This window comes from Ctenopharyngodon idella, chromosome 17, assembly GCF_019924925.1.
Source record: "Ctenopharyngodon idella isolate HZGC_01 chromosome 17, HZGC01, whole genome shotgun sequence".
NCBI classification, from domain to species: Eukaryota; Metazoa; Chordata; class Actinopteri; order Cypriniformes; family Xenocyprididae; genus Ctenopharyngodon; species Ctenopharyngodon idella.
Window position 1 is genome coordinate 10957206 of NC_067236.1, and position 25642 is coordinate 10982847.

Here is a 25642-nt window from a genome sequence, read left to right on the forward strand (position 1 = left end):
CCACTAAAATTTCCACACACCTTAATTTTGTGTTTTTTTATTCTGCGTTTATCACTCCTGTCAGGCACGTCCTCCATTATGTCACCCTCATCATATTCCTCTTCATCACTATCGTCAGCATTTTCTAAAAAATTAAATGTCTCCAGAACCTCTGGATTCCTGTCAAACCAAAAGCATCATGAGAAATGTTTTAAAGCCGCTAAGAAAGAAATCTTTCTTTTAACAGTTAATATTAATCTACCAGTTGAATCTGCCCAAATAAATCAAGAGAAATCTGTACCTTTTCATGTCTTGTCCCTTTCTTTTGGCTGGAGACTCTCCTCCATTGAGAATTTGCTCTAGGTTCTTGGTTTCCACAGAACCGTTTTGCTCTGAGCCGGACAGCCCCAGTAACGACCGCACTCTTTGCGACCGAACGTCCAGTATTGTGTCTGTATAACCTACTTCCTGAAGATATCTTGAAAAGACAGATGTATAAAGACAGTCAGAATAGAGCTTATACATTCAGGTGATAGAATCATAATGTGACAACATGTGCCAATGAACTTTCTGAGAAAGACTAATACTATCGCACCCACAGAGGAAGTGCCATCCAGAGAAGCATAATGACTCAACGCTAACTTACTGTCTGAGAAGTTGCCTGCCCTGTTTCCACGTTAACTGGCTGTTTTGAGGTATAGCTGAGACCTCTGTATCTTTGGTATCTTCTTTAAGAAACAAAATAAAACCACATTAGTGAATCCTGAATAAAATATATACACACTACCGTTCAAAGATTTGGGGGGGAAGTACTTCAGCAAGACCTTTACAATATTACAAATGATTTCAAATAAATGCTGTTCTTCTGAACTTTCTATTCATCAAAGAATCCTGAAAACGTTTAGTAGCGCAACCATTTTCAACATTAATAATAATAATAATAATAATAATAATAATAAGAAAAGTCTCTTAAAGCACAGAATCGAATAAATTACACTTTAAAAATCTATTAAAAAAAGACAAGTTTTTATTTCATTATAAAACTTTGATCAAATAAGTGCAGCCTTGAGAGACTTGTCAATTTTTTCCTTTTTTTACCAGCACCAAAACCTTTGAACGATAGTTCATATGCACATTTTCAAAAATAGGTTGAATCTTCTTACCTGATTCAAAGCTAGGCATTTTTACTTCACCTTGATTTAGTTCTGTCCCATATTTTAATTTATGGTATTTTGCTCTGGTAATGGAAGAGAGAATCTTTGTTAAAATACAAAAATATATATATATATATATATATATATATATATATATATTTATGAATACATTTACAAAATTATATTCTTTTTTTTCTCCATAACATTTAAAAAAGGATAAAGAAATACATTAAAAATAAAATAAAAAACGCAATGTTAGAAAAAAAAAAACATTACAAACCTTTCTTGCTTTAATGCATATTCTAACATTTTTATTCTTCTAACAAGGTCATTCTTTAAATTTTCTTGACCCTTCCTTTCTCCTTGGAGGAACGCTATTCTGGCCTGGAAGACAAAAGAAGGTCATTAAGACATGTGACACAGGTTAAACCAGTGTTTATACATTTTAGCTGAGTTGTCAGCTTGTGAATTGAATGTAATGAGCAACAAAGTCTTGGCACTGAAACAATATATTGATTAATAAATAGCGATGTCCTGCTGACATCACAAAACAAAGGAACATTTAACAAAACATTTTTGTGCGCAGGTCTTTTTAGTATCAGTGGAAACGATTGACAAATCAGTCTGAATTGAACCCAGAATTCAGGTTTGATGCGAGACGCCCTCTCTGGACCAAAAAAAAAAAAAAAATGCACAGATCTCTTATTTCTAAAGAGGAACCAACACAAGGCCGCTGGCAGGCGACGGCCCAGAGGAACAGAGCTCTACAGAGCAGGTTAACATTAGCAAATGAGAGCAGCTGTGCAACTTGACCCCTCTTAAAGGCCAGGAAGTGAATGAGAGGAGGCAAGGGGAGGGGGTATTTATAGACAACCCAAACCCTCAACCTTCCTGGAGAAAGAGAGATCTTGCAGGCTCTCATGACAACCTTGTTTGTTTGGCAGGTAAACTAGAGGTGGACATCCTGTGCGGTTTTCGTAGAAACAGGGAAGGTGTCAGGTGGGCTTGTCCTTTATAATTTGATGAGAAATATTTCATTTTAATAAGGGCTGTTAAATTTCACAGCAAAAAATAGACAAGTTTTGATTCTGACTTGTAAAACATAGCATACATAGCAAGCAGGACAGCGAGACGCCAGTCCATTGATCGAGTCAACACTACCTTCGCCTCATGTACTAAAACATATAACTCAAATATCTGACAAGCAAGATACCAACAAACATTGTGTAATACTTTTTAAACTGAAAAGGCTCTATTCATGATGTGACAACAACAAACATAGATACTTACATAATAACTAGTGCTGTCAATCAATTAAAAATGTAATTGAATTGAATGATAGGCCATTTTTATTATTATGTTGTGATGTTTAAATGCACTAAATTCAAGTGTGATATTTAGAATAATTGATTTTTATTTTTAATTTAGACATAATAATATAGAATTCTAAGACGTGTATCTGCTATTGGCCATAACATAAAAGTAACTTGAATTGTTCCAATGGCATGCATGTTCGTTATTATGGAATTTACATACAGGTTGGGGGCATAATTAAACATGTTAATTTTCACAAATCTATTCTAAACATTACTCAATCAATAAAACTATCCTAAGAAAGGTGTAAGATCAAAAGAAGTAAAAGCCAGTGAGAGAACACAGGCTAGCTGGGCTGGTTGCTGAAAAAAAAAAAAGCCACCATTGGATGCAGCTTTCACACAAGACAGCTGTCTGTACTTGTCTTCAGACTATGGACATTTTGGAACGAGACTGACACACAGAGGCCTGCAAAAAACACACCGAGGCCTACTCAAAAGCACACCATGTATGCGACCCCGTATCTCTTAACTACAGGCTCATACACAGACCAAAATACAACAACATATATAACTTAGTAACTATGAAATTTCTGCACGAACTTCTTGAGAAGAACAGTCCAAGCGTCAGGCAGAAGTGTGCTTTCACAATCCACCCCCATGTTCACAGCACTGGAATCAATGTGTGAGGTCACTCCATTGAGACGCCTCAGAGGCAGTCCGGGGGAAACATAGTGAGATCACTGGCCAAAACTAGAGCCTTACAAAGGAGCAAGCTGCAGCACATGGGGCAAGAATAGCCCTCACCGACGCATGGCACATTCCAACATACAGTTGTCAGATTAAATAGTTAACAGCACAGAATATTACAAGCAAATGACGATTTTTCCCTAAGACAGGAATAACCTGTTGTCTTTGATAGAAAAAGGTGATAAAGACAGACGCTCTTATGAAAGCTGCTTGACTACTGGATTTTTTTTTTTTTTAATTACTCTGAAATAAACTGTACTGGAGGAAGACGTCACTTAAAAGGCCACTGAACAGAAAGTTGACCCAAAGAATGCAAACTATGTAGTGCTATGAGAACACGGCTTTAAGCATCCCCACACGGCAACACTGACTGATTGGTTTGTCCAACCAATGGCAGACATAGGAGTAGTCAGAAAAACAATTCAATTTTGTGCTATTCCGTTGCAGCCTGACTTAAAGCTGAACAACTTGAATATCATTGAAATAATTTTTTTTTTGACATCTTTCATATACATATGTGACCCTAGACCACAAAACAGTCTTAAGTCGTATTTTCAATTTGAATAAATAAGCTTTCCATTGATGTATGGTTTTTGTTATGATAGGACAATATTTTGCCGAAATCTGGAATCTGAGGGTGCAAAAAAAAACAAATCAAAATACTGAGAAAATCGCCTTTAAAGTTGTCCAAATGTAGTCCCTAGCAATGCATATCCACTCACAAAAATATATTTTTGATATAATTACGATAGGAAATTTACATAGTATCTTCATGGAACATGATCATTACTTGATATCCTAATGATTTTTGGCATAAAAGAAAAATCGATAATTTTGATGTATTGTTGGCTATTGCTACAAATATACCCGTGCAACTTCTGACTGGTTTTGTGGTCCAGGGTCACATATGCTTCATCCAAAACCGATGTATTTACACTACTGTTCAAAAGTTTGGAGTTGGTAAGCTTTTTTTTAACAGTCTCTTATGCTCACCAAGGCTGCATTTATTTGATCAAAAATACAATAAAAACAGTAATTGTGAAATATTACTACAATTTAAAATTACAGTTTTCTATTTTAATATATTTATTCCTGTGATGGCGAAGTAGAATTTTCATTACTCCAGTCTTCAGTGTCACATGATCCTTCAGAAAACTAATCTAATATGGTGATTTGCTGTTCAAGAAACTGTTGAAAACAGTTGTGCTGATCAATATTTTTTGTGGAAACAGTGATAAGTTTTTTTTCAGGATTTTTTGATGAATAGAAAGTACAAAATAACAGCATTTATTTGAATAGAAAATGACATTGTCTTTACTGTCAGTTTTGATCAATGTAATACATCCTTACTGAATAAAAGTACTAATTTCTTAAAATCATACTAACCCCTGACCTTCAAACTGTAGAGTAGTTAACCTATCAAGAAAATTCATTCAGTTTAACTTTACAAATTGATTAGAGATACGCTCAAGGCTGTGATTGTGCAGAAAAGAGGTTGTAATTATCTTCAAAAAATCTTAAGAAACCAGCTGGCACAACAGATTAAAAAAAAAACTCATTGAAAAAGTCTTTGCTGACACTGCTGTTACTGCACAGTTGTTCACTTTATTGCCTAATTCAAATCCTCTGACAAAGGCAACGCTCTTTTAACTATACAGTGTGTAAGCAAGTTATAGTATAATCAGACTTTTAAGTAAGAGCAAACAATCGGCAGCATAGTCATACTGGTAAAAGTTGCATATCAGGGACTGAGTAAAAGGTCACTATTTGTACCCCTTGGTTTATTGCTTCCTCTTTTTGTTAATCAAAGACTCACATTTTGCTAATTTGCAAAATGATTAAAATATCCAAAAATGTATGACAAACATTGTCACAGCATTTCACAGCAGTCCAACAGAGCTGATCGGGAAAGTCTTGACGCTGACACTGCAGCCGAGAAACCTGATAAACAACAATCTAAATACTCACAAGATACATACGATAATGACGGACTAAACGAAGGGTAACAAAAGGGGACATTTTCACATAATAGGACTGCTAAATGTGTGGATATTCATTTCAACTCTACAATTGTTTCCTCAAAACATCCCCAACCCCCCAAAAAGGTCCATATCGTACTTTAAGTTAACATCTTAAAACATTCCCACCACATCTAGTTAATCATAGTCTTTTTGTAAAGTATAAGTTCACCACACAGGACTTCTCCAACAAACAAACATGCAGCTTGAAGCGATCAGATTACTACCTTGGTTCATCTCTGAAACGGGATACGTGCATTAAGATCTGAATTTTAATGAGCTGAGCCTGTATTAGTAGAGCATTAGGCCTTTAGCAATTCACCTTAATACGTTTTTTAGTTATGAGGAAACATCAACAGCATGAACGCAATCCATTACGTAAACCTACATTTTTAGGTAAATTAGTTTCACTGTCACTTCTTAAGCAGTGCGAACTGCGAAGTGCTGGCAGGTAATACTAAGGAACACTGCTCGTGTCAGCGGAGTGTGAGGATGGCTAGTACACATTTGGTCAGGAACAGCTGGCTGCTCACAGCCTCGAGCAACTCTCTGATGCTTGCTGGAAATCTCTGTCACCTACCAGATTTAAAGATCGGCAGAACAGCATTTCAGCTGTGTGAACTGAACACAGACACTAAAAATACTCTGACTGCTGTGGGAGAAAAACAGCTGAATGAGGGGACCCTGTGGGTTTAATAATAGTACAATGGAAATATACTGGAAATGCTAATGGTACAATGTTTATATAAGTAAAATGTGTATATAAACCAGACTGAATGGCACATTTAAAGCCAAACTTTATATTTCAGTTATAAATAAATAGCATGAAAGGGTATTTTCGAAAGTGTAATTATATGGTTACAAAATGCTTCATTAAAACTGGATGCCACTACAATATGCAAATTTAAAAAGCTAAAACATTCATCATAAATGATTATATAAGATTTATTTGTGGTTATCAAATCTGACTGGTTAGGGTGAGGCTATGGGATGTCTTACTTTTGTTTTTTACCGCAATTTGCGTGAAATTTATGTATGTGTATGTATGAAACTTGAGTATTTGAGCAGTGCATTTTATTATATTTGTTGGTACAAAAGAAATATACAAACTAATTGGCTAATTTCTGTCTAAAACATAAGACATTAAATATGAATTACTTGTTTATTCCAGTGTTGTTTTTGTAGTCTAAAACTACAAATATTAAAAATAATTTTTATTATGAAATATTAAATAATTAAATAATGTATCATGAAATAATGCTGAAATGAAATACATATATCAGATGACAAACTGCAACGGAAATAAAATTCCCGCTAACTGAAATAAATAAGTTTAAACTGAAGTACTAAAATTACAAAAAAAAAAAAAAAAAAAAAAAGCTAATGACAAAAGCACATAATAAAATTATTAAAAACTTAAACTAAAATGATAAATGAAAATATAAAATAAAAGCCAATTCAAAACATTAATAAATAATAAAGTATACAAAACAACACTGGTTTATTAAACTGCTTAATAAAAGCTAAAAATGCGATAGAATACCTGTAACTGAAAAATTATGATTATGATCGTAGACTGTTTAGTAATCATGATGATTTAAGTTGTCAAATGTTACTGTAGGACTTACAGGAAGTTCCTATAAGACAAACCCTAGTACAGATATCTCACCATATGAAACAGATGGAGAATTATAGACATTCATGAAAGTTGCATTAATAAATATAAAACCTGCACTAACAATCTCTGATGGCTGGAGAGTTGCAATGAGCCACAACTCTGAAGATGATGCTACCATGACCTACAAACCCTGAGCTAACCCAGATAACTCTAATCAGGCCCATTCCTGATGTGACTGCTCAGGACATCTCTGCTAGCAGCTATGCCTACGAGGCCCGGCAAACTGACAGGAAGAGTTTCACATCAATTAGAGGCAGACAGTGTCAAATCAGGACTGAACCACTTACCATTACGATAACATTAGCTAAGTCTCCTATACGTACACAAGATGCCAAATGCACCTGATTAATGGACTCAATCATCTGCATGCAAGGCTGGAGAAATCAAAACTTGGCATATTTAGCAACATGATTTGATACAGTTTAACTTTGAGCATTATTTTGTTTGTGGTATGTTCCGTACCACAGTGAAACATGGAATGCAGAGCTGATAAACAAGACCAACCCCTTTTCTGAGAAGACATGGATTGGTATGAGTGTGGGAGAGTATAAGCTGACTTCCTCTGAATAATGAAAAGTGCCCATAAGGTTTGAGGTGGGAGTCATCCTGAAAGTATGTCACTGAACAAGTCTGTACATGGGTGGTAAAAACTCCTTTGCCTCCTAAGGGAAGACTGACTATGTTTACATAAGCAATGTCCTGCCACAGGCCTTCCAGCTCCTTTCCTCATTCACAAAAGCTAAACTGTCACCCTTTAATATGGGTGGCTGGGAAATTTAGCTGTCACAACACACTTAAGGTAATAATTTACCCCAAAATGTAGTTTCTGTCATCATTTACTCACCCTCATGTCATTCCAAACCTGTCTGAATTAGTGTGCAGTCACATTAACTAACTTTTAGTAAAATGTCACAGGCAAAAGGTCCATTGTCTATTGTAAAAAAATAAATAAATAAAAAATTGTGTAAGTGATGTATGATGCACAGCTCACAATCACCTTCAAACTAAGCAAAAAAACAAAAAACGAGACGTTTCAAAAATGATCTTTTATGTTTCACAAAATAAAGAAAGCCATACAGGTTTGGAATGACATGAAGTTGAGTGAATTATGACAATTTTAATTTTTGGGTGAACTATCCCTTTAAGAACAACATTCTTCGATGTTGCAGCTGTTAAAGGTATGTATGGCCGTCAAAAACAACTTGCAAACACAAAACTGGTCAAATGGTGTGTGTTGTAAATGCAAAACACAGTGCTACTGCCCTGCTAAATATCTTTTTTTCCAAACAGTGAAGGTGAGCCTATAATATTTATGCCCAACAACTGTTTGTGTGTCAGACGTACAGGTTTGGATAAATATCATGACAAATATGAAGGTGGTATACATTTACATTACATATAATGATACTTTTAGCTATCTAAATAATGTAAATGATTCATCAGAAATAAGTTTGCTAATCAGATGGGGCGACTATGTGCTCACAGCATTCTTAAAGGGATAGTTCACCCAAAATTGAACATTATGTCATTATTTACTCACCCTTCATGTTGTTCCAAACATGTATAACTTTCTTTCTTGTGTGAAATATAAATGGAGATGTTAGTCATAATGTAAGTAACTCGCAGTCTCGGTCACCATTCACTTCCAATGCACCGCTTTCCATACAGTAAACGTGAAAGGTGACTGTCACTGTCATTCTGCCTAACATCTCCTTTTTGTGGGGACTACTACGTTAAGTCTCGGGAAGAATGAGATAGAAACGGCGTCATTTACCTCTTATTGTTTTAAAAGAACGGATATTGTGTTTTAGAAAATTCTGTACATTACACCAGGGTGTGAAAGTGAGCGGTAGTAGGATGGATCAATAAAAGAAGCAACCCATACGGACGCCATATTGACCAAAACAAAATGGCAGAACAAGAGAATAGTTGACAAAGTCTGCTGGCTTTCATTGACAGATGCTTTCTCGTGACACGATAAATCCACAACAACGACTATTAGATCTGCTCCTGTGTTCGTGGGTAAGATAATCTGACTCGATCGTATCTGGTGTCGCATAATATCGCTAATACAACGATGTCATGTTAGCTTAGCTTAGCTCAGCCCATCCACACTACGAGCGAGTGAGCGACGAGACATACTAGATCGCTGTATTAAAATACGAGCGTACTAGATGTTCTGTCTCGCATACTTAGAGAGTGCAAACAGATTCGTTTATTATAATGAAACTGTTCCAGATTCGTGCAAATGGGGCGGACAGGAAGCTCTCGAGACTAATTGCTTACTAAATCAACGTTAAGTCTTCAACTAAAGCAGCCGATCTGATGGCGATCAATGTCACGATTTGGGGGCAACTAACTAGTGTGTCATCAAATCCACGGGTCTGTACCTGGAGTTCGGCCCTCTCCACTTCCCAATGCGCCCTTTCCATCTCGAAACGGGCCCATTCGTGCTGGATGTAGTGTAAAATCCCCGGGATGGTGTACTGCTGGGGCCTGGGCATCTCCTCTTGCTGTTGTTGAACCATAGGCGCTCCTCCAGCGCTGGCGATCTGGGGATTAATGCTGTTGTTGCCCTGCTGCGGTGCGGGCTGCTGCTGTTGCTGCTGTCTCTGGGCGGCCATTCCTCCTCCTCCTCCTCCGCCGGGCTGTTCATCCATGTTTAAAAATAGGAAAGTCCTGCTAGAAGTCGCCGATTGTTTCCCCTCAACCCTCCCTTCTTTACCGTTCGTGTAGCTATGCGACGTCGCCCTGCCCCCCCACGAAATAGGCTGGCACCTGAGCGGCTGTTGTAGATTTCGTGTCAGCGCACGGATTTGCCGGCCGCCATTAGTCCGATCCCTGGATGTGAGTCTCCTACTGCGGGGTGAGTGAGTGAGTGAGTGAGGGAGGACTGGCGCGCGCGCTGCATGATGGGACGCGTTCACCCAACCCTGCGCTGTCTCAATCCGAATACAGCCTGACGGGCGGATACTGCGCATGCGTAGACGGCGATGTACAATGACAGGATCTGTACCTGACAGTATAACAATGTGACGTTGAAAAATAGCTATACATACATAAAGTCGGGCAGAGATAAGTAAATTTCAAAATAGCTTCAGGTGATTTTTTTTTTCTTCACTTTATTAAACTTGGTTTGGCTATTTTTAAACATTTTACATTTCCCCGACAAAAATAAACAGCAACTTAATCAAAATAAGTACACTAACATGAAAAAAAAATTCTGCATGGAGCAGGTCGCCCCCTCATGGACGCTGCCATCTTGGCATCACATGACCGGCTCTGTCAAGCATTCACCTTTGCGTTAATTATTTTACAGTAGTAACAACAATTGTGGTAACTATGGTATTTAGTGAAAACTGTTGGTTACCATAAATACATTTATGTAATTTATTTACCAGTTTTTAAAAAAGCAACTGTGATTATTTCTCATTTTTTGGCATTGAAATAGCTATATAAAGTCGGACAGATTGAAATAAAATATCAAATAGCTTCAATTGATCTCATGAATTTTTTTTTTTTTTTTTAAATTTTATTATCATAATTTAAAGGTGCACTCGGTTTTGCTCATTTCAAATATTTACAGTCTTTTCAAAAATAGAAAAAAATAAATATTATATATTATATATAATATATAGGCCTATAGAAATAGTAATAGAAATATTCAAATGATGTACAGTAACATTTAAAAAAAAAAAAAAAAAAAAAAGAATCATTGAGCAAGTCACTCCCTCATGTACGCTGCCATGTTGACATCATGGGCAATCCACCATAAATTTACAGTAGTAACAATAATTCTGGCAACTATGGTATGTTGGTGAAAACTATCAGTTATACCATAAATAATGTGATGTTTTACAAAAATTTAGCAATATTACAAATATTTTATAATATTTAGAATTTTACAAATAACTTATAATTAAAATGGCTTATTTTTTGCCCTCCCAGTTGTTTGCTAATGATGTATTTTCTTCTTTCTAGAGGTGGCCACTCTTCTGAATTACTATGATCAAGTTCCTACTTATGGTCAACAAACAGGGGCAGACTCGCCTATCTAAGTATTATGAACAAGTGGAGCTTGGGAAGAGAGCAGCTCTTGAAGCTGATGTGGTTAGGGGATGTCTCGCCCGGAGGAAGGAAGAGGTCAGTCATGTTTCCCTTTTACTTTTAATTTAATGGTAACGCACACAACTTTTTTTTTTATCATAGGCATTGTTTGCAGTGCAAAATATTATGAATAAGAGACATAAAACAGACATACAAATATCACTGATCCTCAGGGTAATTTTAGTGATAAAGCACAGAAATTTCAAACATAGTGTACATGTTATACAAAGCATTACTATATGAAACATATATTTGCATCTACACATGATTTATCAGATTTTCAGTCTGTGGTGTTGTCTTGAGTTTTATTTTACTTTTGTAAACTGGCCATTAAAATCTTCAAACTTATTATTAGCTTAAAATTAGCTGTTGAACCAATACTTTTTTCTCAGTGTTCATTTGTGGAGTATAAGGACTACAAACTGGTCTATCGTCAGTACGCAGCTCTTTTCATTGTTGTTGGCATCACTGAAAATGAGGTTAGTTATTCACATTTAGAGTTGCAAAATACCGTGAATTTTCAAAGCTGGAAACTTTCCATGGGAATTAACGGGAATATATGGGAATTAATGGGAATAAACAGGGAATTTGCAAAATTGCATGTTAGCCTATAACAGGGTACTTAAATGTAGTTGAAAAAAACATCTTGCAGCATAATTTTGGTTAAAACAACCAGATTTAATGCGATTTCGGCATGCACTGTGCATTTCCCAGTCCATAACAATATAACTACAATTTAAAATAATAGTTTTCTATTTTAATATACAGTGGCAAGAAAAAGTATGTGAACCACTTGCAGAATCTGTGAAAATGTTAAAAATTTTAACAAAATAAGGGAGATAATACAAAATGCATGTTATTTTTTATTTAGTACTGTACTGAGTAAGATATTTTACATAAAAGATGTTTACATATAATCCACAAGACAAAAAAAATAGCTGAATTTATTAAAATAACCCCATTCATAATTATGTGAACCATTGATTCTTAATACTGTGTGTGGTTACCTGGATGATCTACGACTGTTTTTTTGTTTTGTGATGGTTGTTCATGAGTCCCTTGTTTGTTCTGAGCAGTTAAACTGAGCTCTGTTCTTCAGAAAAAATCTCCAGGTCCTGCAGATTCTTCAGTTTTCCAGCATTTTTTGTATATTTGAACCCTTTACAGCAGTGACTGAATGATTCTGAGATCCATCTTTTCACACTGAGGACAACTGAGGGACTCAAACACAACTTTTAAAAAAGGTTCAAACATTCACTGATGCTCCAGAAAAAAACATGATGCATTAATAGATGGGGGGTGAAAACATTTGGAATTTGAAGATCAAGGTAAATTGTATTTAATTTGTCTTCCGGGAAACATGCAAGTATCTTCTGTTGCTTCCGAAGGGCAGTACTAAATGAAAAAAAAATGATATTCAAGCTAAATAAGAAAAACTGAAGAATTTTTGGGACCTGGAGATTTTTTCTGAAGAACAGAGCTCAGTTTAACTGCTCAGAACAAACAAGGGACTCATGAACAACCATCACAAAACAAAAAAACAGTCGTAGATCATCCAGGTAACCACATGCAGTATTAAGAATCAATGGTTCACAAACTTTTGAACTGGATCATTTTAATAAATTCAGCAATTTTTTTGTCTTATGGATTTTATGTAAACATCTTTTATGTAAAATATCTTACTCAGGACAGTACTAAATAAAAAATGACATGCATTTTGTATTATCTCCCTTATTTTGTTAAAATTTTGCACATTTTCACAGATTCTGCAAGTGGTTCACATACTTTTTCTTGCCACTGTACATTATAATATATTTTTTTTCTGTGATGCAAAGCTGAATTTTCAGCATCATTTCTCCAGTCTTCAGTGTCACATGATGCTGCTTAATATTTTTTATAACCTGTGATACTTTTGTTCAGGTTCCTTTGTGAATAAAAATTTAAAGAACAGCATTTATTTAAAATAGAAATATTTTGTAACAATATACACTACCGTTCAAAAATTTTGGGGTCAGTAATTTTTTTTCTTTCTTTTTTTTTTAAAGAAATTAATACTTTTATTCAGCAAGGATGTGTGAAATTGATAAAAAGTGATATAAAAGTGATATTGTTAGAAAAGATTTCTATTTTGAAGAAATGCTGTTCTTTTTACATTTTTATTCATCAATGAATCCTGAAAAAAGTATTACAGGTTCCAAAAAAAATTAAGCTGCACAACTGTTTCCAACATTGATAATAACTGAGTATCAAATCAGCATATTAGAATGATTTCTGAAGGATCATGTGACACTGAAATAAATAAAACAACAATTGCTGCAATAAAAAATATTTGACATATTTACTAAATTAGAATTAATTGAATGCAAAAAATATATAACTTGTTTCATGTTATGACCAAACTAAATGTTTATATTTATGTTTTTATATGATACATTTTATATAAATATTATACATTTATATAAATTTCCCACAATTTCCAATTAATTCCCATAAATTCCTGTTAAGTTTCCAAATTGGAATATTTCCAAAAAATTTTTATTTCCAGGTTAAGTTCCCGTGGAAACTTTCCGCCCCTTTGCAACCCTATTCACATTATTGGTTACATTTTCTAATGACTTACATTGAGAATCATTATTTCTTTAGCTTTTTAAAGTCTGTGATTTATAGTCCTTGGCCCTCTTTCCCACAGAATGAACTGTCAATCTATGAGCTTGTGCACAACTTTGTAGAGGTATTAGACAAGTATTTCAGTCGTGTGGTAAGTACTGATATTTTGATAAAGGCATATTACAATTTTTCTGAGAAAATATATGTTTTTCAAACTTTACTGGATTTGTTTTCTTCTCTTGACAGAGTGAGCTGGATGTATCCTTTACATATTGGGTATTATTGACCAAACTTGGCTGACATTGTTCTTTGCTGGCACTATTGTAAGTCATGGACCCTTTTCAGACTGTGATGATGCATATTTTCCAGTTACCAACATCGCAAATATAGTAAAGTTTTTAATATACATTTATAATGCTATACTTTGGCAGTAAATTACAAAAAAATGAATTAACACTGCTGAAAGGGTGTTTCTAATACAACGGTTGAAGGAGTGACAGCAAATGTACATTATTCTCACTTCTGACTGCTGTAATCAATCACTCTATATTTTTCCCTCTTTTGGAAAGTCATGGAAACACCATCACTTGTGCTATTGGAGCAACTGGGAATACAAAAATTATATCTGGTTCACCAAGATTTTAACCAACTATGATGACTTACGCTTCAGAGAACCCCGGAAATGTGAAAAGGGTCCATTGTGTCTTTAGTGATACATGTTTATATGAGTGTTCCATTCCTTAATGGAAAATCAGATCATGTTCAATTTAGATAAAGTACACATTATACTTGATGAAATGATCATCAACGGACACATTGTGGAGACAAATAAGAACCGAATACTGGCACCACTACTGGCCCTGGACAAGATGGCTGAAAGCTGATCCAATGCAAATGAGTTCTCATTAATATTCTGTTACAAATTCAAATAAATGCTTTTCCTACTAATCCTTAAACCTTGTGTTCATCTTCCATTCTTCCACAAATAGTTTTAGAACAGCATTGCAATGTGGCCTGTAATAATCCCAATGCATTGTCAAAGAGATCTAAAAATTCCTCTTAAATAAGGAACTGTAAGAATATCCCCAGGTCTAAAGACAATGAAACAAATCACATTCAGAAACAAACATTTGTCAGTTCATCACAAGAGTGAAAAAGCAGACATGACAGTGTTGATACTTTGCAAACATTTTAATGATTATTTTTGGAGCATACACATTTGAAAATATTTGTTTACTTCAAACTGCAACTTGAGTTAAATAAATGTTTATAATATACAAAGAAAATACAAGGGAAAGCACAGCTTGCTTTTTGCTTTGTCTTTTTCTCTTTTTTAAATGTGCCTTGCACACAGAACCAGTGTTTCTGTATCTATAGCTTTATTGTAAAATTACACAAATGCACTCAGGGACTTTGATCCTTTAGCAGGGAAATGAACAGTTGAAAACATACTCAACACAGTAACGGAAGCAAAAAAAGAAAAGAAAGAAAAAGCATGTGCATGATTGTATGCAGACAGATTAAGTAAAACAAATGAAAGAAAAAAAATCCTAATATTTCAACAATGCAGGCACTAGTAAAACTTAAAACCTGTTAAGGAAATGCCCAAACACTCTATAGTTAGCTCTACAGAAGCAGGTGTGCTTGTGTCCAGGGTCTGACGCTGCGGCTGCAGGTGGTGATGTTTGAGTCTGAAAAAGATGATCTATGCCAAAATTTACACTGGACCTGGAGTAATGACAGTAAACACAGTAGGTGAGGAGAGACTACCCTGGCTGCCAGCGGCTCAAGCCCTTAAAGCAGTAGAGTGACCTGGGAAAGGCCATGTGTAGCAGTCAGTGGAGGAGGAGACCCTAATCAGTTTCAGGAGCTAGTGGAGCTGCAATGGGACTGTTTTTCCTGTGTATTTGTGTACATGTTGGGTGCTTGGGGGGTGGGGGGGGGGGGGATTTCATCAGAGCACAGCTTTATTTTCTGCAACAAAACACAACAGGCTTCACCAGTATGGGAGTTGGTCAATGATGTAGGGAGAGCATGCTCAATTGAGGTGGAAGCCCTTCTCCATAGTGGCAGCGAGGAGGCGCTCTCTCATGATCTCTTCGGAGGAATATTCCGGCAACTTCAAGTAGTGCACACACGTGTTAACTGAAGGATAGCTGGCGTCTGTCGCATCAACCTAGAGGAGAAAAGACAACGATGGGTATGAAGAGAAAATGTTATATATGTTTTAATGGCTGTTAAATTAATGGCTGGGTTTTAGCATCATGAATTTTAAAAAATTAAAAAAAAAAAAAAAAAGAAAGAAAAAAGGTTATATACCTTCCGGACTATTGTGAGACGTGGATGGAGGTTGGCCAGTCCACCAGGGGGCAGGGTTGAGCAGCCTGTAGTGAACTGGAGGAAGGCCTTCCTTTCATCAGATGACATTCCACATAGCACTCGCACAAAGCGCAGGAAACCAGGACTGCAATGCAATTAAATCATAAACATGATATATGCCATCTGAAATGTGCCCAAGCAAGTTATTTCATATATTTTACATTATTTAGGAAGCTGAACATGAAACTTTTATCCCAAACATGAGACCATGTAATTCATATACTACTACTTACTACTACTACTACTACTACTACTACTACAACAACAACAACATTTCAATAGTGGAATAATATGGCACATGTAAACCTCTTTGCAATAAAGGTTTCATCTTCAGTGTTCAAAAGTTTGGGTCAGTAAGATTTTTAAAAAGTTATATAAAAAAAAAAAAAAACCCAAAAAACAAAAACAAACACATGATCCTTTAGAAATCATACTAATTGCAGATTTGGTGCTCAAGAAACATTTCTTATTATCAATGTTGAAAACAGTTGTGCAGCTATATATTTTTATGGAAACATTTGTGGATTCTTTGTTCATCAAAGTTCAAAAGAACAGCATTTATTCAAAATAGAAATTTTTCTAACATTGTAAATGTCTTTACTGGCAATTTTGACAAATTTAACCGTCTAGCGCTCCTTGCGTGGCAGTCAAAAATAAGTTGTTTTTTTTTTTTTTAAATTAAATGAATCTACTATATTTTAGTTGGATAGTTTTTTATTTAATATGTTATATTTTTAGGGGATTTTATGGCACTAAGTTATATTTATACAGTAGTTATAATCCATTTATTACCTGTGAACCACTTTTTGAACATAGTTTAAGTTGGAAATTTCATTTTCAGGTCTGTCAAAAATCTTGAATGCTTTGGGCGACAGACTTAAGTTTGTTCTCTTTTTAAAGACGACACTTGGCAGATTGTTGCTGAAGTGAAAAAAGTTAAAGTGAACATAAGTGTTATAGAAGTTTAAGTTTACTGTTATGAAAAATGCACAAAATTTTTTATATGAAATATATATTTTCCAAAACATGTTTTACTCTAAACCTGTGAGAAAAATCAAAGCCATAAATCTAAACAAGTTGTGTTCGAAATTTGAAGTTAATATCTAAAAAAAAAAAAATAGCTTCCAGTAATTTTGTTTGGGCGCAGTACCAAACCGTTCCACTAGATGAAATTAGTCTCCCATTCATTTCCAACACAGTCATTTTTGACTGCCAGTACAAGTATGACTTTTTTTTCAGGACCATTTAACCTCGAATCATGTCCATGACTTTTTATTCACATAGCAAGTGCCAAAACCTTGACTAAGTTTAGTCAAGATAAAAAGTGACAATTTTAGTAACAATATATTTACAAGCCCCATATCTTCAATATTTTTAACTATATTTAAAAAAAAATAAATAAACCACAGACCTACCCAAGGTATGTCATCATAAAATGTAGAGCAATAGAAAAAATAAATAAATAAATAACAGTATCTACCTGTCCCGTGTGTAGCCAAGTTTAGGTTCTGTGTAGTTAACAATGTCTTCAGCGGTCCAGGATGGAGACTGGTTGCCACACAAGATCATTTGCACCTCTTTATGACTAAATGAGCTGAGTTTCTCCATAGGGAATACTCTGTTAAAACCCTCTGTACCAAAACACAGACATTTCACACTTAACACCATATTTGTAACTGATATGAATAATGCAGTAATGAATATCCAAAATATACTGATATCTGAACAGCCATTTTACATGTAGTTCCATGCTTTGGTACACACTGAGTGTAGCTTGAGCGGATTTAAAGTGCAAGGCAAGGGAGTATTTGAATCCTGCCAATCCTGTCATACCTCTAAAGGCCTCCATTTGCTTCTGGATTCCTGTGTGCATGCAGAAGTCAAACATGAGCTCTACATACTCCTCAGCGTTGTCCATGGTGACCATCTGATGAAAGGACAGCAGAATTATTAGCATTTATATCTTATTCTTTACAAGACGACACCAGAAACAATGCATTACATAATTAGATACCAAGGAATATCTAATTAAGGAAAATCCGCAGAAGTGTTAGACTACTAGTATCTCATTTCACAAATAGTTTGTTTCTGTACTGTATATAAATGTAAAGTATTTGCTCTGGCTCTCGTTTCAAGTTATTATGCTTTTTGTCATCTGTTGACGTTGTACTAGCAGAATGTGGCAGTTGACCAGTGTTGTATTTGTCCCGCCCCTCCTCCACTGTGATTGGACGGCTGGGTATAAAATGAGAGTGATGAGCGCTGCGTTTTACCCAAAGTTGACCATTCTTCAACTCTTGCCGACTGGTAAGAAACGCCAAGCACTCAGCGCTTGAGCATGAAATAGATGCTCAGCACCTCGTTACACTCCTGGCATTTTAAAAACAATTGGAAAAATACACTAGCATCGGGAAAAATGCTTTGGTGGACACACAGCCTTAATGTAAAAACACTGGATAGTCTTCACTGTAAAAATTAAATGTAGATTAATTCTTACAATTGTTTACAATTGCTTTTCAACTATTTACGTTTCAAGATGGGCATTTTGACATAATTTTGTGTGTATTTGACCGTTTAAGCGCCAGTTTTCGCAAGCTGTTTGTGAGGCAGCTCATTCAAGCATCCTAGAGACTACCTCAAAAGGTAGTGTAATTTTATTAAGATGGCAACAGGAAGTACTGGTACTAAGGCCGATGTAGCACTGCTATATGTGCAAATATATGTACAAATAATGCATTGACATAACTACAAACACACAAAATAATCTAAACCACAAAATATGATTTCATTTTCATTGTAGGGATGCACACTGTATAACAGTACACTGCACGTCTGGAAAACATGTGACATACCTCATCCTCTCCATTGGACTTCAAGTCTACCGACGAGAAGCCGTGTACTTTGGATGATGGACAGAACTGGAAATTTAATCTAATAAATAAAACAAAAAAATTTAGATGAGCAACAAATAAATATGTAAATAAAACACCCTGCTACATGCAAGAAAGTAACACATATGATATTGATTTCCTTGATTAATATACAAAGTGACATTCATTTCTCACCCTAGATCTTCTACACTAAGTGGTGGGCCAGAGCCCATAGGATTCCTCAGCATGAGATCCTGTAGTCGTGTGTTCTTCTCATCCTCTGACAGACTCTTATTGCCCAGGATCTGCCTGCGCTTCACAGATAGTGCCTTCAGCTCTTTCAGGAATTGTGCTCTGTGAGGGTTCACCAGTTCAAAGTCCTCCCACGTCAAGATGCCGTGATACCAAGCTGGTGGTTTGGGCTTGGGTGGGTCAAGGATGAACTCTGACTTGGAGTCTTCATCAAAGCTACCCACTGAATATGTGTCCTGACCCTCCTCAGTGGAGGCTTCAGACTGGATTTCAGAGAAGTTGCAGTCCGACTCGACACGGTTTTGATAAAGTAGCTTACTCATGTTGCTTTTGATGTCGCCCATACAGAGCAGTTTGAAGAAAGGCTGGGATATGGGCAGATCCACAAGCCGGTTGTCCTGGATGCATTTGGCCAGAAAGATACCAAGGAACAGGAAAAGCTTGGTGATACGCTCCAGTTCATCGCTGTCCTGAGGAAAGGGAGCAGGGAAAAGGCCGCAGGAACGCTGCACGTAATAGCCAGGTGGTTTCAAGCCACCGCCCAGATCCACCTGATGAACAATGAAAAAGTTAATTAATCAGTCAATTAAAAACCGTCTGTCATACCTGGGGATAGAGCGTTGAGGTGAAAAAGCTAAACGTGTGGGAAATCACTTACTTGACGTGACTCATCATCTGGGAAGTCGTCGTCACAGAGCCAGATACCAAGGGAAGTCCTCTGGAACTCTGCAGCCACAAGGGCATAGAACTCCAGGGTGGGTCCAAGACCAGTGCCCTCCTCCCCCTGGAACTCCACCTGTGCAAGATAACCATCATTATCAGACTGAGATGGATTTAAACAGCAGTTGTTCTTAACTAGGGGGCTGGATTAAACTTTCAAGGGGGCCACAGGATGACTTGATATTATATATATATATATATATATATATATAAGGTTTTACACACACCTGAAGCTCAAGTGCGTCACTAAAACAAAAAGACATGCCAAATGCTACAAAACTCTGCATGAACATTGTTCAACCAAATTGTTATACTGACAATATAATTTATTGAAAACAGAAGCACTTTCACTAGCCTTCTCAGACTTTTAGACCCCACTATTTTTCGCAAACATTATGTTGTGGTGTTTACCTCCAGTACAGATTTTCTGTCAGCATGTATCTGCATTACACTCTCAGCCCACTCCATCATACTCTCTCCACGAGGCACCTTGACACGCTCGTGTTTGAGCCGACCGACACGGAACTCGCCGGGATCATCACGGCGAACAGTTGTGGATGGCCGGGAACGCTCCATAGTGGCTTCTCTTCGGTTCTGGAGCCAGACAATAGCCCTGGAGAGAGATGCAAATTCTCAAACCACCATTTCACATTTGTATGAATGAAGTAAAGATCTTTTTGAATACTGCAAGCACAGACCTGGAGGCTCCAAACGCAGTGCATGTAAAATAAAGCTGCCGGGTTTCAAAGGGTATGAGGAAAGGACACTTGCTGGTTAACTGCTCACACCAGTCTGGGAGAGCCCCACTAGCCAGGGCCAATGGCTCCTAAAAAGACAAAGACAAATAAATATTTTCTAACATTATAAATGTCATTACTGTCACTTTTGATCAATTTAATGCATCCTTGATGAATAAAAGTATTATATAAAAAATGATTTCTATCCCCCCCCCCAAGCATAAATATAACAACCTCAAACATGCGTCAAATTACCTCGATCTGCTGCAGGATTTTGGTTGTAATTTTTTTGCTGGTGAATTCCTCAGGTGATGCATTGAACTGTAGCTCTTCCACATCTACACAAATAAATGCATAGAGTTATAAATGCATACTAATGGAAACAAAAACAACTGATTCAAGACGATGCTCTGAGGAGGATCTCCTTACCTTCTTGTAGTGTGCGGCCGGATAAGGGTTCTCCTCCGATGGTGAAGAGGATGCGCAGGAGCTGCAGTACGTCCTCTACGCTGCAGGCGCTCTGGCCCGTGCCCGCCTTGGCCTGAGCCTGCTCACGCGCAGCACTCAGGATGTCACAGCTCTGCGTGGCGGACAAAGTCCCTGAACTCAGGCCTGAAGATCTGCAGCCACGCTCACAGAAGTCCTGTAAAACCATGTAAGTACTGTTGACAAACTACCCAGAATTTTTGCCTCCCAACCCTTTTATAATCATTATCACAACAGACCTAACACAACGAAATTACTGCATTCTTAAATTATAAAGTTTATGGCCAAAGACGACAACAAAAATTTAAAATCAAAGCAAATAGAGAACAAAGTCCACAATGACAGCTAAAAACTTTCATGGTACGACATTTACACCCATTTAGGCAATAGAACTTACAAAAGGACAGCAACAACTGTCTAACAAGTGGCTACACAAGTGACAGTTAGGAAAGAAAGAGAAAAAAATACTTGAAAAACAGAAGGGAAAATAAAGATGGTATGTATAGATATATATATGCACATCCGATGGCATTCTATACCTTGTATGCAGCTATGAGCTGCGAACAATTTCTGTTTTTCCTAATACTTTTATTAGAGCCGGTTAATTTCCAGTGGCGCAGGAAAGTTGAGTCTGCATTCTTCTGCATGTAGGTTATCAAGTCATTCTTTGGTAATTCATCTGTGCCAAGGTACTGTTCCACATGCTCTACAGACCAGCAACCCTACAACAGGAAGAACCAAATGTTGGTCTTTCCTGATTGTAAAGTCTCACGCAATACACATGCATTACAGTAGTTTTAACCACTAGAGAGGCCCGTGCATTTAACAATAGATACCACTGGGGTCATTTCACAGTCTCCTGGCTTTAATGTTAGTGACGGCTGACAGACAGTTTACTGAGAAGGAGCATTTACACATTGGGGACAGCCACAGAAATATCACAGCCAAGATTTTAATGAGCCAAAGAGAGTGAATGAAAGATAGGTAGAGAGATAGCATGGAGGTGAAACAATAAAAATGTGTCATTACCATCTTTCCGCTCTCTCTTTCTTTGTCAGAGTCCTTCAATTCTCTGTACATTATCCTACAAAAAACAATGTTTGTTAACAGACGTCTGGGGGAAAAGCACTACAAAATTTACTACAAAAGTTAGTAAGAGATATTAAAAACTGTAAAAACGACAGACTCACGTATATGTAGGTTCCCAGATGCGTCTAAGCTTGTCAGGTTTAATAGCACCATTGCATGAGAGCTGGAGAAGCTTCTGGACATAATAGAAAATGGTGGACTTGTAGTTGGTGAGAGGTAGCTCTACTTCTCGAGTTGTCCCTAGACCTGCTACTTTCAGGATGAGAGCCAGACGGGGTGAGGGTGTGCACTCCACCTCCTCCTGTACCTCAGAGCGAGGTGTACCTGTACACATTAATCATGAGTTTTGCAATGTAAATTAACAATGGATTGCTGTGTTTGACTCAGCAGGAAACCAGTGTTACTGTTGAACAAACTATTGAAAAATAATTTATTAACTGAAATAAAAATAAAAATATTAGATTAAAAACTTAATGCAACAAATTAGAAATGTTGCCTTGGCAACCAACTAAAATAAAATAATTTCTCTTTTTAGCTTTAAGTACTAAAATTACTAAAACAAAAATAAAAATGATGGAAGCACATTAGAAAATGAAGTAAAATTAAAATACAAATTGAAAATATAAAAATAAAACAATTCAAAATCTTAATAAACACTACAATAGTATATAAATAATATTAAAATAACACTGCAGCCAACAGAGTGAGAATTTATGCCCTTTCTACAGTTTCACCAGTACCTGGTGGAGGGATTTCCAGGTCAGTAGTTTGCTGGACATTGGTCCGGCCTGGTCTAGGGTCAAATGCAGGTACTAAAGCAGAAAACTGTCGCTTCAGCACAAAGTCGTCGTCCCAAGTCCTGCGTCGACCACCTTTGGTTTCGTACTCCTCTTCCTCCTTTTAGGCCACCATTGAAAAAACAAAGTGGTAAAGCTCTCTTACACATAATGCTCAACTGCTTGTAAATGTGAAACACATATTTCACATATACACAAGAGGAAACATGCTGGTAAACAAGCAGACTACAACAAACTAACAAAAAACATACAAACAAAAAAACAGGTACACCAAATACATTCTTAACCCCAAAAAAACACTGTTCACTAAAGTAAAAAAAAAAAAAATTAAAAAACACCAAATTTCAAGTAACCAGAGAGGAGAACACGAAGAAAACCAAAAATAAAGGATTTCCACTACTATTATTGAAACTACAACAGGTTTTACCCTATGAATATGAACGTGGTAACCAAGGTTGACCCTGGACCGTACCAGAACTTCCTCATACTCCTGTTCTTCCTGATTGTCATCCTCATTCTCATCATCGTCATCATCTGGCTCTGGCAAGTCTTCCTCGTCATCTAACTCAGCAAGCAATGTGTTGGCCCGACAACTGTCCAGGAAGTCTGAGTGAATAAAAGGCAATGAAAATAATCAGCCTTCATATTACAAAAAATAAATGAAGGAGATGAATTCAGAGGACAAGACTGGGAAATTGGTTTAGTAATAAGCAAAAACATCACATTAGAGATTAATCTGCAGCAAAAAAAAAAAAAAAAGGCTGAAGGGGGATGTTCTAGAAAAATAGAGGATGAGGGAAAATAGAGTGTATAATAATAATTGTAACATGGCCTACCATAGAGGGAAAACTCAGCCTCCTGACCTGTGTCACTCTCGCTAGATGTAGAGGTCAGGCTGGTCGTCAGCGTGTTACTGAGCAACTGGCCGACGGACAAACCTGTAGTTGCCGTGGCTACATTATTGCTGCTGGTTACTATGGAGGTGGACATTGTAACAGTTGAGGTGGTACCAGTGGTTGTAAGGTTAGGAAAGCTCTGCGCACCCATAAGAGGAGAAGCTGCAAACAAAACCCAAAAACTGTGATTAGTTTCCAAAAAAAACAAAATAAGCAGGTAACTGAAAATCAAAAGCTTGCTCTACAAACTAAACATGCTTCAAATGGCAGCAGTATGCAAATCATGGCAAAAATTAGAGTCATGTTAATATTCACAGAACAATTAAATACTCTGGAGCAGGATGTTACACCAAAATAAATTCATCAAAATGATTGCTACTACATAATCAGCACCAAAAAAGCCTGAAAAAGACAAGTTTACAAATAGTACTGCATTGCAAATCTAGCCTAAGGCACTGCAAATACTATGATCTCTCTTCTATACTTGCATGTTTCCAAGTGCAATTCTAAGTCAACTATAGGTAACTATAGGTAACTATAATGTTTCTGATAACATTTGAGAACCACATGATCAACAAATATAAGCCTCCATTTAAGTTTGTCATTCATAACAAAGCTAAAAGGATATCAAAATCAGTGATTCTCAAACAGGGCCCACTATGGGGCCTCAAGATGACAAAATAATTTAAATTTTGTATATATAAAAAAACAAAAACAAAACAAACAAACAAAAAAAGTACTCAGAAAAACCTGAATATATGAGGTACCTAAATTTTTAAAGTGTGATTTGTAGACCTGAAAAAGTCATGTAAATTAATAAAATCTTAAGACTTCATAGCCATTTTTATAATGAATATAACATTTTACTAGTTATGCCAAGCTACAAAATATTTTACTGGGTAGAAATTGAGTAAAAAATAAATGTTATATATTTTATTTATTTATTTTTTTTAAGGGGTGAGACGGTTCAGATTTCTCACGGTTCGGTTTGTATCATGGTTTTGGTACAGTTTGGTATGTGCTATGTTCAGTAAAAAAAAAAAAAAAAAAAAAAAAAAAAATATAATAATAATAATAATAATAATAATAGTAGGACAATTGTCAAAAAAGATAAAGAAAATAAAAACAAATAATCTAACTACAAGAAACAGCAAATAAATACATGACAGCTAAGATACAAATAAAATAAACAATGCTTTACAGGTTTTTCAGGTATCTAACAGCTTTCAGGTACAGAAATTGAATAAAGTAATCAAATATAAAATAACACTGCATTTTAAACTTCATTAAATAGTTAAAGTTGAAACATTATTGAAGTTACAAAAGCTATTCAGTCAAGAGTGATTTCTTTGTCCTTTTTCGTTCGATTAACATTAAAACACAGAGCAGGAATATTAGACTGCTGTCCCTTTAAGACATAATTCAAAGATCCAGTACACTGATACTGATACACATACACATGTCTCGTTTTACTCCTAAGACATAACCTACTTACCAACTCGCTAAGATGGGCATGTTGACATAATTTGTGTGAATTTGTTCGTTTAGGTGCAAGACTTAAAGAATTTGCTCGAGAGTATTTGCGCGCTGTGACGCGGCTCACCATGTATGCGCTTTGGATGAGTCACACACAAATCTCACAGCGTGCGCGCGCGCGCGAGTTCTCTTTCGCATCATACAGATTAATGTTTAAATTGGCAAGGTTTAAATGAGTTTAGTTTAAACAGATAGCAACGTGAGCTGTTAATGTCTCACCTGGGCTCGCACACTATCAACACCCGGGTGATGACGCCGTAAATGAGTTGTCATA

At 36.3% G+C, this 25642-nt stretch overlaps 3 protein-coding genes across 18 annotated transcripts in view; 1 reads left to right on the forward strand and 2 right to left on the reverse strand.

The window, feature by feature from the left end:
• strn3 (striatin, calmodulin binding protein 3) overlaps nt 1-9836 on the reverse strand; it is a 23834-nt gene extending 13998 nt beyond the window's left edge. Inside the window, exons 1-6 of one of the 2 annotated variants that reach the window (XM_051868622.1) lie at nt 9283-9836; nt 1414-1517; nt 1143-1216; nt 626-704; nt 281-457; nt 21-159 (exon numbers count right to left, since the gene is read on the reverse strand). In XM_051868622.1, the coding sequence (XP_051724582.1) occupies nt 21-159; nt 281-457; nt 626-704; nt 1143-1216; nt 1414-1517; nt 9283-9552 (843 nt within the window). In that variant the 5' untranslated portion in view covers nt 9553-9836. Of the gene's footprint in view, nt 1-20; nt 160-280; nt 458-625; nt 708-1142; nt 1217-1413; nt 1518-9282 lie in introns of both variants that reach the window. The other variant, XM_051868621.1, reaches the window with a different exon arrangement.
• On the forward strand, nt 8604-14562 carry ap4s1 (adaptor related protein complex 4 subunit sigma 1). 2 transcript variants are annotated; one of them, XM_051868624.1, is made up of 6 exons: nt 8604-8914; nt 10874-11035; nt 11392-11478; nt 13689-13757; nt 13853-13864; nt 14362-14562. In XM_051868624.1, the coding sequence occupies exons 2-6, from the start codon at nt 10898-10900 to the stop codon at nt 14488-14490; spliced, it is 435 nt and encodes a 144-aa protein (XP_051724584.1). In that variant the 5' UTR covers nt 8604-8914; nt 10874-10897; the 3' UTR covers nt 14491-14562. The 2 variants fall into 2 exon arrangements, with proteins under 2 accessions (XP_051724584.1, XP_051724585.1); XM_051868625.1 differs by having other exon boundaries at nt 8607-8914; nt 13853-13929; nt 14176-14562.
• Nucleotides 14563-14782: 220 nt separating this feature from the next.
• Nucleotides 14783-25642, reverse strand: part of hectd1 (HECT domain containing 1) — a 31184-nt gene continuing 20324 nt past the window's right edge. For 9 of the 14 annotated variants that reach the window (XM_051868613.1, XM_051868606.1, XM_051868601.1 and 6 more), the window contains 17 exons: nt 23773-23994; nt 23364-23542; nt 22880-23036; nt 22241-22463; nt 22080-22134; nt 21590-21772; nt 20994-21207; nt 20820-20902; nt 20526-20653; nt 20239-20440; nt 19766-19903; nt 19051-19658; nt 18838-18916; nt 17819-17912; nt 17466-17616; nt 15926-16070; nt 14783-15782 (listed from right to left, as the gene is read on the reverse strand). In XM_051868613.1, coding sequence (XP_051724573.1) covers nt 15645-15782; nt 15926-16070; nt 17466-17616; nt 17819-17912; nt 18838-18916; nt 19051-19658; nt 19766-19903; nt 20239-20440; nt 20526-20653; nt 20820-20902; nt 20994-21207; nt 21590-21772; nt 22080-22134; nt 22241-22463; nt 22880-23036; nt 23364-23542; nt 23773-23994 — 2999 coding nt within the window. In that variant the 3' untranslated portion in view covers nt 14783-15644. The remainder of the gene's footprint in view (nt 15783-15925; nt 16071-17465; nt 17617-17818; nt 17913-18837; nt 18917-19050; nt 19659-19765; nt 19904-20238; nt 20441-20525; nt 20654-20819; nt 20903-20993; nt 21208-21589; nt 21773-22079; nt 22135-22240; nt 22464-22879; nt 23037-23363; nt 23543-23772; nt 23995-25642) is intronic. The other 5 variants (XM_051868602.1, XM_051868614.1, XM_051868611.1 and 2 more) reach the window with 5 other exon arrangements.